This window comes from Gallus gallus, chromosome 2 (genome assembly GCF_016699485.2).
Source record: "Gallus gallus isolate bGalGal1 chromosome 2, bGalGal1.mat.broiler.GRCg7b, whole genome shotgun sequence".
Lineage (NCBI taxonomy): Eukaryota > Metazoa > Chordata > Aves > Galliformes > Phasianidae > Gallus > Gallus gallus.
The window spans coordinates 8448771-8462069 of record NC_052533.1 but is presented as its reverse complement, the minus strand read 5'-3'; the positions used below and the strand labels follow the sequence as shown (position 1 = coordinate 8462069).

At 36.9% G+C, this 13299-nt stretch overlaps 1 protein-coding gene across 5 annotated transcripts in view; it reads left to right on the top strand.

Moving 5' to 3' along the window:
* The window catches only part of LMBR1 (limb development membrane protein 1), a 65718-nt gene that overhangs the window by 39484 nt on the left and 12935 nt on the right, over window positions 1-13299 (top strand). For all 5 annotated transcript variants that reach the window (XM_046917138.1, XM_046917134.1, XM_046917136.1 and 2 more), the window contains 9 exons: window positions 1308-1434; window positions 1915-1983; window positions 4210-4274; window positions 5193-5265; window positions 10567-10647; window positions 11636-11712; window positions 11926-12003; window positions 12836-12909; window positions 13146-13236. In XM_046917138.1, the coding sequence (XP_046773094.1) occupies window positions 1308-1434; window positions 1915-1983; window positions 4210-4274; window positions 5193-5265; window positions 10567-10647; window positions 11636-11712; window positions 11926-12003; window positions 12836-12909; window positions 13146-13236 (735 nt within the window). The remainder of the gene's footprint in view (window positions 1-1307; window positions 1435-1914; window positions 1984-4209; window positions 4275-5192; window positions 5266-10566; window positions 10648-11635; window positions 11713-11925; window positions 12004-12835; window positions 12910-13145; window positions 13237-13299) is intronic.

Sequence of the window (13299 nt, the reverse complement as noted above, 5' to 3'; positions counted from 1 at the left end):
CACTGAAGCCTTAAGGGAAATGTTGTGAAGGTCTCAAGTTATCTGTTTTTCCCTTTGTGCTACCTTCATGCTAACCTTATGCAGGGGACTGATGGCAGGGAGGAGTTGGTGTTTATAGGGGATAAATGTATGTGGTTAAGATGTCTCAGGTCTTCATTCATTGCTCGATGCTGTAGTTATGTTGAGAGCCTAATCTTCAAGGTAAATGGTGTTGTGTGGAGTTTATTACTCTCTTGTGATGAGCAGGAGAGAAAGGTTGGTAAGAGTGAGTGGGCAAAGAATAAGGTAAAACTTCCTTCTATGGACTGCGAGTTAGATTTTCAGTATTGTGCACCCAAATTGGGATACAAGAAACAGGAAAATGAGTTTGTTTGTGGAGATACATATACTGATAACTGAGGAAAAATAAAACTGCTGTATGAACAGCAGCCTGAAGTTGTGCTGTTAAAAGGATATCTGAAGATGTTCTGACTGCTCCATTGCTTAAAATAAGCATTAAAACACAGTGTGTGTGCATACATGCATACTATAATATTCTATATGTGTCTGTAAAACAAAGGTTTTTGTCATAGATGTGCAAATGTAACACTTGGCTATTGGAGTGCTGTGACATTTTTACTCGCAAACAACTGTGACAGAGCTCTGCAGGCGTGTGATGTGTGTGCAGGCAGAGCAGCTCAGCTCAGCACTCAGGGCTTGGTGCTGCTGGAGGCGATGCAGCAGCAGTGTGCAGCTGGCTGGGAAGGAGCACTACTGCAAGCGTGCGCTGGAGGGCTCTGCAGACTGTGAGGAACGGGGCAGAAGCAATTTCAGTTGAAGAATGTATTTTAACTAAATTGGTGCGTTGTACCTATGTGAGGTTTAATGCTTGCTGGGCTATTTGCCATAATTGGCTTTCCATTCCCTTGATTGGAATCATAGATAAAAATTTGCTAATCCACTTTCTTTGCTGAAAGTATTAGAAAAGTAATCCATCTTTTAAAAATGCTCAGACAAAATCATGCGGTATAAAGAATATTTTATGAAATAATGAGATTAATGAGAACTGTAAGGCATATACAATTTAAAGCAGTTTTCTATGGTTTTAAGGGGAAAAACGCAACCCAGGCATTATAAAACCATAAGTACTTCCTTTTTTATGCACATGGAAGACTGTATTTTAAAAGCACGTTATGTGTTATCCTTTCTTCTGCACGATAAAATATGACTATATATCAAGGAAGAAGAAACTGCTATTTATTTGTATTTTCCTTGTGTTTGGAAATGTCTGATTGAAAGACTCTGGCTTTTCTCTCTTCTGCCCGCAGGGGATCAGAGCACGCATTCTGGAGACCCTTGTAATGCTCATACTTCTTGCACTGCTTATCCTTGGAATCGTATGGGTGGCTTCAGCTCTCATAGACAATGATGCTGCCAGTATGGAGTCTTTGTACGGTACGTAATTTTAAAGAAAAGACATAAAAGACTCCTTTGCACTGGTTTTAATTCTATACACAGACGTTTTCAATTACATTTATTTCTAATAAATGCTTTGTGACTATTGGACAAGTTGAGAAGAAGTTGTATTAGTTTAGTCAATACCTTTTTTCCCTTTCAATAAGTTTATTAAATCAGTTTTCAGTATGCTGATATGTTACATGCTTGTGTGGACAAGGTGTTGTATGTGTATGTTAAAAGCAAGTGATTTTAGTGGGATAGGAGTCGAAGCTTAAGATATTTTTCAAGTTAAGTGATAACAGGATTTTGTTGCCTGCAGATTTGTTAACTGAGTAATTCTTAGTTTATACTTCAAAATAGAGAAGTTCTTCCATCCTGAGGAAGAAAGCTTAGGGAATGGAATTAATTCGGTTGTATTTGTGACATAAGTAGCCTATTTGTAATTAGCTAAGGCTGTGCCTGTTGTGTTCTTTGCAGACCTCTGGGAATTCTACCTCCCATATTTATATTCCTGTATATCACTGATGGGATGCTTGTTACTTCTGTGTAAGTATTTTCCTGATTTTCTTCAAAGATGTAATTTTTTTTATTTTTAAATATTGAATGAAACTTTTTTGTGAAAGTTGGATGTAAAAAATTGTATATTTCAGTAAGTTTAAATTTTAGTTTAAGTTTGATAAGTTGGAATTCTGAAGTTTGTAAACAAATGCAGTGTTGTATTTTCAGATTTTGAGACTCTTCACACTTCCACCTGCAATTGTAATTTCTTAAAGCAGATGTTTGAAAAGGAGGGGCTCTTATTCTGTGTATGAAAACAATTTTTACATGAACTGTCTGCAAGGCATCACCAGTACAGAGTGAAATTAGAGCACTTAGTTTGTCCTGTGTTCAGTAAACTATGCTCTTCCCGTTTTTAATTGGAAATATTCCTGTAAAGGCAAAAGTTGGAGCATGATACACTTAATCCAGGTATCAGGCCGGTATGCAGTTGTATAGCAGACCTCCAGACAAAACAAGCACAGTTAAAAACCAGTCTTATTCCAACTAGTCCTAGCCAGAGTTCCATCATCCCTACTTAGGGGAATAGGCAGGATGACAGAATGCTCCAAATCAGACTTTGCTTCAGGGCTCTTTTCACCTCGACTGCCCACTCGTTATTTCTTTAAAATAAAATGAAATTGAGAGTGTGGAGAGGGTCAGAACATCTTCTTTGCTATAAATGGTGATTTCACCTGTTCTTTGGTTTTGAAAGGTTGACAGTTAACATTTACAGAGCTGTCATTACAGAGAAACAGGTGTGGATTGGTACTTTGAGACATTTACTTAACCAAGCACGTCAGCCTAGGAAAGGCTTTCAATGGGGAACTTGGCTTACAAAACTTCCTACAATGTGTCCTACAGTTTGTTTCAGTGGAGCTGAAAACACTGTGTGTGTTCTGGGAATATACATGATAATAATTGGGATTAAATGCCATTTTTTGGTAGTTGTTTTGAATTTATAGAACCAAATCACTCCAGTTAGTTACAGCCCTCCAAGCTGTGTGTAACAGAAAAGGGCAACTTTCAGTAGTTGGAACGTGGTAGATGCTGGGGTAGAGCTTCACTAGAACTTCATGTGGCCTAATTGCTGAAGCAGTGTACCAGTGAGGAAATGACAGGCTTATTGATGGGATGATTTGCAGCAGTGCTGCTTTTCTCTTCTCTCCTTTGCCTGCAGGCTCTCTGTTTAGTCAAGGAAGACTAGCTTAAGTTAGCTATCGTGAATGCTTCTTTATTTCTATGATATGTAGTAGTTGTAGTGTTGCACTAGCTAATGAAAGCAAATGTAATCTTCATTATAACATCTTGTGTGCTGCATTTTCTTTTTTAACAACAGGTATGATAATGTAAACTGCAAATGTCCACATTCATGCTGTTAAATACAAGTCCCTTCCATCTCCTTCATCCTTCAGTATTTGAAGGCTAGTCTTCCTAATACTTAATAATAAAAAATTAGTAGAATAAAAGTCAGATGGAGCCTTTCTCCCAATAAACATACGTGTTTCATATCTGGAGGCTATCACAGGCTACTGTCAAAAAGGAAAAATTGTTATTTCATAGAAAAGAGAGCTTAAAATCTTACAGCTGAGCCTACCGTCAACTAAAGTTGCAGTGTAACTTTTACATCTTTGTGATCTCTTGACCTTACAACTGCACCTGTGAGAGCAGATTAAATGTCTGAGATGTTCACCAGCGCAGTGGCCACTGTGTCATTCCATCCACACATATGACATTGCGTTTTCTAGAAGGTGACTGTGTGCATATTGCCCCAAGATAATGATTCGTGGGCTGCATGAGCTCTACAACTGCACCTGAGAATTGTTTGGGAAAATACAAACTGACGGAGGGCAAATTCATGGTAGAGGTAGTTAAGAGCAATTTACTTGCACAGACAATCTAACCTGAGCACCCTGGAGTGTCTTCTGGCACAGCCACTGGTGTCATAAGCTTGCTCACAGGATTATTTATTCAAAGCATAAGATCTCTCATTATATGGGATCTCCGTGGCGACAGAAAATCAGTTGTGCCCTTGAAGGAGAGATGCTTGTCTTGTTCAAAATTGATATAATAGCAAAAAGTTTTAAAACTCAGAGTGTAGTTTGAGGATCTTTCAGTTATCTTGAAAACTTTGTGATTGTGTGTGGAATGTAACACATTTGATGCTGAACATGCAAAGAAAGCTAGTCTTTGACTTAGAAATGACTATTTTATGTAACGTTCCTTCCTCTGTAGTATGCACGCCAGTGGGACTTTCGCGGATGTTTACAGTAATGGGTCAGTTGCTGGTGAAGCCAACAGTAAGTGTTACACAAACCTGTCCTTGTGTGCTATCTGGGAGAAGGTACAGTGGTGTTAGTATTAATGCACCAGTGCTAATGTTAATTGCCAGTATTGCCTACTGTCTGCTTCACAAGTGCATGAAAGGTGTGTTCTTGTTCTGAGCTCAAGAGGTAAGAATACAAGAGCAGAGAGGTACCTGGAGGGTACACTTAGAGAAATTGGCTTTGCCTGGAGGTAGCTGGCAACTGTGAGAAATTCTTAAATGTAGATACTATATTGTAGTTGTACTGAATGATGTGAGGGAATGGAAAAATTTGTACCCTAGGCGGATGCTCTAGTGACCTTGCTGTCATGTTTCCTAGTTTGAGTTTACCAAAATCTGGGTGTGTTTAGGTCTTTCATTCCTTTCCATTAGTCAGGGCAACCTTGAAAATACAAAGGAAGTATATATAACTGTTTTGCTGCTTGCAAGCTTTAAATTCAAAGTGCCTGACATTAAGGTAGATAGGCTTCTTTGGAAGCTGGAAACAAAATACAACAGCAATTTGCTTAGAATACTGGTTTATGAGAAATTCTTTTAATTGACTTTTTCAAGATCTGCCGTTCATTTTGTTTAAATCAAATTGGATGTGAAGATACATGGGTTGTGAGTGTAGGTCACTGTAGTGTCCCATTCCCCTGATATCCTTAGGCTGAGATTAAATGTAAGAGTCTTAACCTGAAGTAAAAATGTAACAGTTTGCTTGCAGCGAAGAAACAGATCTGTAACAGAATGGAATAATCTTCTATGGAGTTCTTTATTGTATTTCTATTTTGAAGTTGTAGAATATACATTCAAAATAAAGGTTACTGCAACAAAACAAACCTGAGTAAATCGAAAAGGTGATTCTTTCTGTTGATACTCAGTCAATTCATATTTCTGTTTCCAAATACAGATTCTTGAGGACCTAGATGAGCAGATGTATATCATCACTTTAGAGGAAGAAGCAATTCAGAGGAAGCTTAATGGTATGCTTGTTCTGCCACTGCTTCAAATACAGTGTTTAGAGTACAGTGCTCCTAGTTATGAGTATTGATCTCAAGGTTAAATAGGGTCCTCTCTCAAAATAGTTTGAGATCTTAGTATGGAACTATCATTATAAGCTTACAATTCATTGCTTACTGTGTTCATTCTGGCTTGTGGTGTTTTGTTTTTAACATATTCATCAGTTCTAATATGTTAATATTCAGAATAAGAAATGAAATAGAAGTTGACCAAACCCACCACCTTTGCTGTAAAAATAATTTGAATTGATAAACAACTGTTTTATCCCTCCCCAAAGAGCAGTAACTTACTTTGCCAGCAGAAGGCTCAATATACTACTACATGATCAGTTCCGTTTATTTGCAGGAATTTTTTTTTTGTTTCAATTGTTTAATGAATTGTTAGCTTAGAATCTAAGTATTGTAGCAGTTCATTATATTCTAGGAGCTGTATTGTTAATTCAATTGTCGCTATGCATCCATTAATGAATAATTACAGAGAATAAATTATATAAATGTTTTGGGCTTTTTGATGTTAATATTACAGTTCTGCCATTCTTGATGAAGTGTTCATGTTTCAAAGTATTTTAAAAACAATGTGAAACTTTAGCTTCTAAGATAAAGAATGCTGCAGCATAACAGATGCCAGTTAGGGAAAATGTATCAGTTCTAACTCTTTAAATCTAGACATCACATTGTACATATTATTTTCTAAATTGCTGTTAGCTGCATGGATAAGCTGTTGATCCACAATTTATGCAGTTGTTTCAGTTTGGAAAAAAGAGATTTTTCATGTCATGGCTTTCATCTGCTGTTGTCTTCTTTTGAAGATGTGACTTATTTTAGCTTTAATTTTCTTCATTTCCTGCCTTTCTCTTCTACTCTTCAGTGATACCTCAATCTTTTCTTTCAGTTCTCATTAAGTAAAATCATCTGGTAAAAGTTGATCAGGGAAGGGATCTTTGATAACAGTAGGTAATGGTCTTTGTTTCAACATTTAAAATGGGTGGAGGAGTAATCAGGCACCGTTTCAGTTTAAAGGTAATGCTTGCATTTGTTGTTTTGGAAGTTACAGGTTTTTACACTGACATGTATGTATGCATATATATGCATATACATACAAGCATGCAAAAAGATGCTTGGAGTGAATATCTTTGAAGCTATGATGGGATAATTATAATTTTGTGTGTTTGATGTTGGCTAGCACCTGTAAAATATTTGTTAGTGAATATTTTATGTTGTCATGGTGATGGTGCTTATGGATGAGAAAAAGCAATACTGAAAAATGAAGAAATAGTTATTCACATATCTATTAGAAGTAGTGCAGAGTGGTTCTCACCATTGAGGAAGAGAATGTAATTTAGATGATTGTTGTTTTTCTGTGAAGATGTCTGTTGCAATCACTTCTGAGATGGACCTACTGGGTATCTTAAGTGGATCTGCATTTCGGACTTGTAGTTAAGGAAGTCACCTGCGCTAGCAGAAGGATTGACTCTTTGAATTGTTTAGAATTCAGCATGAAGTGGAACTGCAATCCATGCATATCTCATAGGGCTTGAGAGATGAATAATGTGGTGCTTAATTCTTCTTAGAAGAGGGAACTGAATTCTTCTGCTTCACATGCTGAGGGAATGATGTTGACGCTGCTATCTAGAGAAATGCTTGAGGATGTACACTTCAGTATACAGAGAAAAATAGTGGACTTAAGATTTTATCTGCTTTTTAGCTTAACTTCTAAATAGCATGTAGGTGGAGGTGGATGTTATATGCACAAGGCATTCTGCAAGATTTCTGTGAGTAATTATTTAAGTAATTAAGTACAGTTCTCATTTATGTGGCAAGGCTGGAAAGTTTCATCATCTCTGCCAGAAGTCTTTCTAAGACACAAATTATACCAGGAAAAGAGTCAATTTTTCAGAGGAATACAGAACCGTAGAGACTGTTAGAGCTCTGGAGATCAGCTAGTTCAAACCCTTGCTAAAGCAGGTTCCCTAGGGAATTTCTGTGTTCCAATCTGTGCCTATTGCTTCTTGTTCTGGCACTGGGCACCACTGGAAAGAGCCTGGCCTCATCTGCTTGACGCCTGCCTGTTAGATATTTATAAGCGTTGATAAGATGCCTCCTCAGTCTTCTCCAGACTGAACAGCCCCAGATCTCTAGGCCTTTCCTCATAGACTTAAGCAATACTTGGTTATCAGTGCTGAATATTTCATGGTGGAATAATTGCTTTAACACCTAGTATTTCTGTGGTCAGTCCTAATTAATGTTTCCTGAGACAACGCCTGGACATATTCAGGGGTTAGCATGAATCTCTGTTCCCACAGGGTTGGCTGGATAAAACATTACTGAGGAAGAGTTTGGCTGTGTGATCTGTGCCCTTCTTTCTTAGTGTAGATGTAATTACTGTGGTGTAACTGATAAAATTTTATGTAAGCCTCCTCTTATTTGAACACAAATCTATCTGGGAAACTGCTTGTTTTCTTTGTGATAATTAATTTTCTCCCTTCTCCAGTATAGAAGTGAAAATTGGAGGAGGAGGGAGGGAGGGGTTTGATCGCATTATCTACCCTAGTATTTTTATCTGTTGAAGAGATACTGAGATTTGGGAAAATGTTTGTTTCCAGTGTATTATATTTCAGTACCAACATCACTCCTACAGTTGAAGAATAAAGCTGGGACTTTTTTATATTAAAAGAAAAAAGTTGCCTTCGGCTATTAGTTTTCCTGAATCCAAAGAGACGGGTGGGGTAGGATCAAAAATACTTACTTGATCAAAGTTATTGGCTCTGAAGGTATCCTTACTTATGTAAGAAAGATGAAAGGTGTTGTTTTTATTGCACGCTAGTAACAGTGTAATTTTGAACTAATTGGTGTTGAACTGCCAATCACCTAGGGGGAATGCAAATAGATACTCTTACACTTTCCTTTGAGGTACTGAAATCTTATGTCGGGGCTGGAAGAAAAACAGAATAATACCGTTAAATTGACCTTAAATGAGCTGCTTTGTGGCTTTCTTGGAGAATCCCTTCTAACTTTTCATTGCTAGTCCAAACAAGTCTCGTCTACCAATTTGATTTATTGGCTAGACAGCGCTGACATTGAACTTTGTGCATGTTTGAAATAAAGCTAATGGTATAGAGCTTTTAAGAATTTAGCTGCATCCTTTTCAAACACTCTTTTGACTGATCTGAAACTTCACCTTCCCTGCTCATAAAATATCCTTTTGTATAGGAACCTGTTTGCTACTACTTTTAAGGAGGAACCACAACAGCACTTAGATACAATTCAGAATTTGTATGAAAGTGTCTCATTAGAGATCTGATTTGATTATGCTGACTTTGTTGGAAAGACTCCCATGGATATCAGTTGTGAGCTCTGAGTTCTTATATTGAAAAGGAAAAAACTGCATATACCTCAAATATTTTCCCTAGAGTCCACTAAGTCACTTATGGAGAAGAAAATGTCAGATGCTAACTTAAGTTTTCTTATTCTAACTGCTTCCATTAAGGTTCTGGAGACTTTTTCCACTGAGCTCTAAAGCTATGTTCTTAATTCAACTTAGAGTAATTAGTTGTTCCATAAAACACTGTCTTTGGAGTAGGAAATGCTTATTTTTATATATTTAGATATAAAATTTCCTTCTATATATAGTAGGAAATCAGCTTATTTTTATAACGATGATGAGACTTGTGTAAAAATTAAAGCAAACATGCAGAACAACCTTTGTTCTTTAAAAAAAAAAAAAACAACACACAAAAAAAAACCGAAAAAACCATTTTGATGACTTAGTTTCATTTCTCAATGTATATTTTAAATAATGACCATTGCAGGTACTTCAGTTCAAGCGAATGAAAATTGTTAGAACTAACAGTATTTGTACATCTTTGTGGTTAGTTCTGGGATTCGAGATCTTTATAAGAGTTGAAGCCAATGTAAATATTATCATATCAGTGATATATATATGAAAGATAAATTTAAACGTCACACATTTTTGCATATATTTCCTTTCTGTTAAAGAAACATGCAGTGAAACATTTCAGAAATGGATTTCTGGAAGATTTTTATGCTGAAAATTTCTGCATTGAAAAATTCATACACAGAGTAAATGTTTCACCAAAAAAAAAAAAAAAAAATCCAAGAAATATGCTTGCTTATTTTCGTGTTCATGTAGGATGTCACACTGCAGAATACTGCAAGAATATGAAGGATGGAGGATATTTATCTTCTTACCTTGTACTGAAATTGTAAGATTGATCAACAGAGAAGAGAAAATAAGGGAATAATGAGACTGGACTGTAAAGTAATGTTAGTGTGCCAGCAACCTAAGTGCTATCTAGTTTTTGTAGGCAAATGATCAAGATATGAGATAAAAGCCTGTTCATGCTATGAGACTGTAAGTCTCATAGAAATTTATTGTCATTAAAAAAAGCAGCTGGAACATTATGCTATTATATGTTAGCCTCCCATCAGAGGTGAGGCCAAAGGTAGGGGATGGCCAACAACTGGAGTCAAGGGTAGAAACCTAAGTGTGCTTGCACTGTAAAGTTTGATTGGCTGAAGGAGAATCAGAGGTTGAATAGGATGGTGAGGAAACATGGGCTGGCTTCCCCAGACCTACTTGGGGGAGGGAAGGAAGACTTGATGAAGAACTTCTAGGCAGAAGATGAGCAAGGCAGAGAAGGACTAATCTAGTTGCCAGTTTTCAGCTGGTGTAGAGGAAGGAGTTTGAGGAATTAGTTATTAGTGACGTGTATATGCTAAAAACGAAAAAGGAGTATGAAAGAGTGGAATCTCATGGGTGGCTGTGAGGAAGATTTGAATTGTGGTTGTTGGTGGGAGCTCTGCAGCACAGAGAGGCTGGCTACAATGGGCTGGTGCTAAAATGGAGATAAGGGCAGAAGAAACTGCAAGTTAGAGCAGCAGTATGGAGACCGAGTAGGCAGAGTATAAAAGGCTAAGAAAAGGGAAGGAGAGGAAGAAGTTGAAACTGGAGGTCCAGTGACCACCTTGCTTAATTTGGGGGCAGAAGTACATTTTGTCTCTAAGTTGCTAAATAATAATGCTCTTGAAGGGCATCCAGAGATTCTTTGCTTCTTACAAGCCATACTATGTCAGGCTGCCGCACTATTTGTGGTTTTTAAAAAGTAGTTGAACAAAATCACACACCTGCAGCTTGAACCCACAAGCTTTAATGTGATGTCTCCTAAGTCTGAATATTCACAGTATATCCTGCAGTACTATATCTGGTCCCATCCAAAACAAAATCATGTCTTTGTGTTTTGAAAGGGATATCTTCCACATTGGAAAACCAGACAGTGGAGTTGGAACAGGAGCTTGAAAAAGTGAAGTGCAAGAAAACAAATCTAGGTAATATGCTTTTCATACTGCCTCAAGTGGATTGCAATTTAAGTGACTTTAAGGTACTATGTTCAGTTTGCAACAGCGACCTGATTAATTCCAATTGTTTCTAACTAAATAAGTGCATTTGCAATCCTTTCAAACTGTCGTGTGTTCTAGAATTGCCTTACATGGAATCATTGTATCTGTCTAACAAATCTTTTTAAAGAGAGAGTCTGATTTGGATCTTAATTTTAAGGCAATTATAAAGAAATTGTAATACTTGGCATCCTGGCATGGAGATCAGTAGCACAGTCTTTTTCATATATTGTGACATTTGTGATTATTTGGCAACCACCCAGTAGGAATCTCCCTACTTATTCACAGGCTTGCAATACTTTGCATTTATCAGTGTGTAAAGGTAAGATTGCAGTAAGAAGCTGTTGGCTTTTCTTTTTGATCGTTTTGAATGTCAGTATGTCTAAACTATGCTAGTCTCCTATTTTGTCATTTATATGATAAAAGAAAAGGTCAGATATTTAAATTCCTTTCTTACCCTTGAGTTCATGCTAAAATACACGTACACTTCTGCCTTTTATTATATATCTCAATATTCAGTGTAATATTACCTTACAGAAGCCAGGTCTAGAATATAGCGCCATTATCTAGAAGACTTTATGAACTGAGTAAACAAAGTGTTTTTAAATTCATTGTAGTTTATCTGCTAAGCTACAGCATGCCAGGGGAAAAAAATGTCGTGGTGGAAACACTGTTAAACAAGAAAGAAAAATTTGCTTCTATACTTCTCCCTAACTTTTGTGAGAGGAGGCTTCAGTTTTGGGCATTGCTTTGTACCTCTCTTCAGGGTGGTTATTACGATGAACTGGTTGGTGTCAGTTTGATGAGAGAAGATTGCTTTGTTATCCACATGCAAGTGTTCATAGAACCCTAAATAATTATTGTTTGTTTTACTCTAAGCTGATTGATGGTAATACACTTCTGTTTCTCTTCTGAACAGAACGTCGGAAAAAAGCTTCTGCTTGGGAGAGGAATTTAGTGTATCCAGCTGTTATGATATTGCTACTGATTGAGACAGTAAGAACTGTGTTTTTTTTAAAAGGAAGAATTATGAGGAATTCTTCAGTCATTTGGAGATGTTGCTTTAAAAATTCTATCTTTAAGCAATAAACTCAATACTTTTCCTGATGATTTTGAAAGAACCTACCATTATGAATTCCGGGGAGGATATACATACTCACTGTTCAAATGTGGAATGCTTTTAATTAATTAGATTGTTTTTCTTTGTAGTCCATCTCAGTCCTATTAGTTGCTTTCAACATCCTTTACCTGTTGGTTGATGAGACTGCAATGCCAAAAGGATCAGGGGTAAAGTAAACTTCTCTTATGTGATTTCTGTAGTCTTGGTAACACTTTGGAGACTTTATGAAAGTGCACTTTGAAACTTTATGAAGTTGCTTCTGGGTTTCAGTCCTGCTGAAGCATTTGCTATGCATCCTGTTATAGTAAGTTCTTAATAAAACCAGTCCATGATCTTTACAAAGTTGTAATGATTCAGTCAAATAAATAATTAACCTAGAGTTCTGCATTTTTCTGGCATGATCTACTTTTATGCAGTCTAGAAATGTTCATTTAAAGAAAAAAAAGAAAGATAGTAAAGAAACAATATGAAAAGCCTTTCAGGTCATTGTGTTCATCTTTCGAAATGTGATTTTTTTTTTCCTCCTTTGTGATAAACAACCAAAAAAAAACCTTCAAGAAAGTAAAGAATAGCGTATTGAGTGGTGGTCCTTTTAATCACAAGGCTGTGTAAATTAGTAATACTTTCCCTTGCCTGTAGCTCTGTATGAGGCTGCAGAGCTGTAAAAACCATTTATTTTGTTGGCTGCACTGTCTGTTGCATTGCGAACAGCTGCTTGTCTGTAGAGATCTCCTATTTTAGTTTCTGGAGTTCTCCACCAGTATGGTGCATAGATGCAACATGCATGAATTGTGAAACTTCATAACTTCGACTTAATACATTTCACTCAAGTTTGAAAGCTAGATGATGCAATTGCAAGGGATGTGAGGTTTGCAAGTTAGAACATCAGAATGATCCTTAAATAATTAAGAAAAAGCTTTGTTTCATCTAAGATGTATAATTTAACTGTATGTATGTTGCGTGTTTGTTATTAATTTATGCAAAGTATTTTTCTTCTAGGGACCTGGAATAGGAAATGCATCCCTATCCACCTTTGGTTTTGTGGGAGCAGCACTTGAAATCATTTTGATTTTGTATCCTTTCTTTAAGAATTCTGTCTGTTAACGAGCATTCTGTCTAGTTTTCTGGGACACCGGTATTTTACTAAGGCGCTTGGAAAGAAGAAAGAGATAGGTCAGTCCTTCTCAAGCACTTGAAGTGTTTTTGTTTTCTTTTTTTCTCCTCTGGTTCTTAAGACTTTTAGGAGACTGCTAAGAACTTGAGTGAAACTAGCATTCTTCCGAGGTTCCTTTTTCCTTGATTCTCACAGCTATCTCATGGTATCCTCTGTCGTCGGCTTCTACAGCCTTCGTTTTTTTGAAAATTTCATTCCCAGGAAGGATGATACAACTATGACAAAGGTAAGGTAAAGTCTGTGATGGTGACAGCCCCCTCTTCTCTCTTGCCACCCAAGACAAACTGAC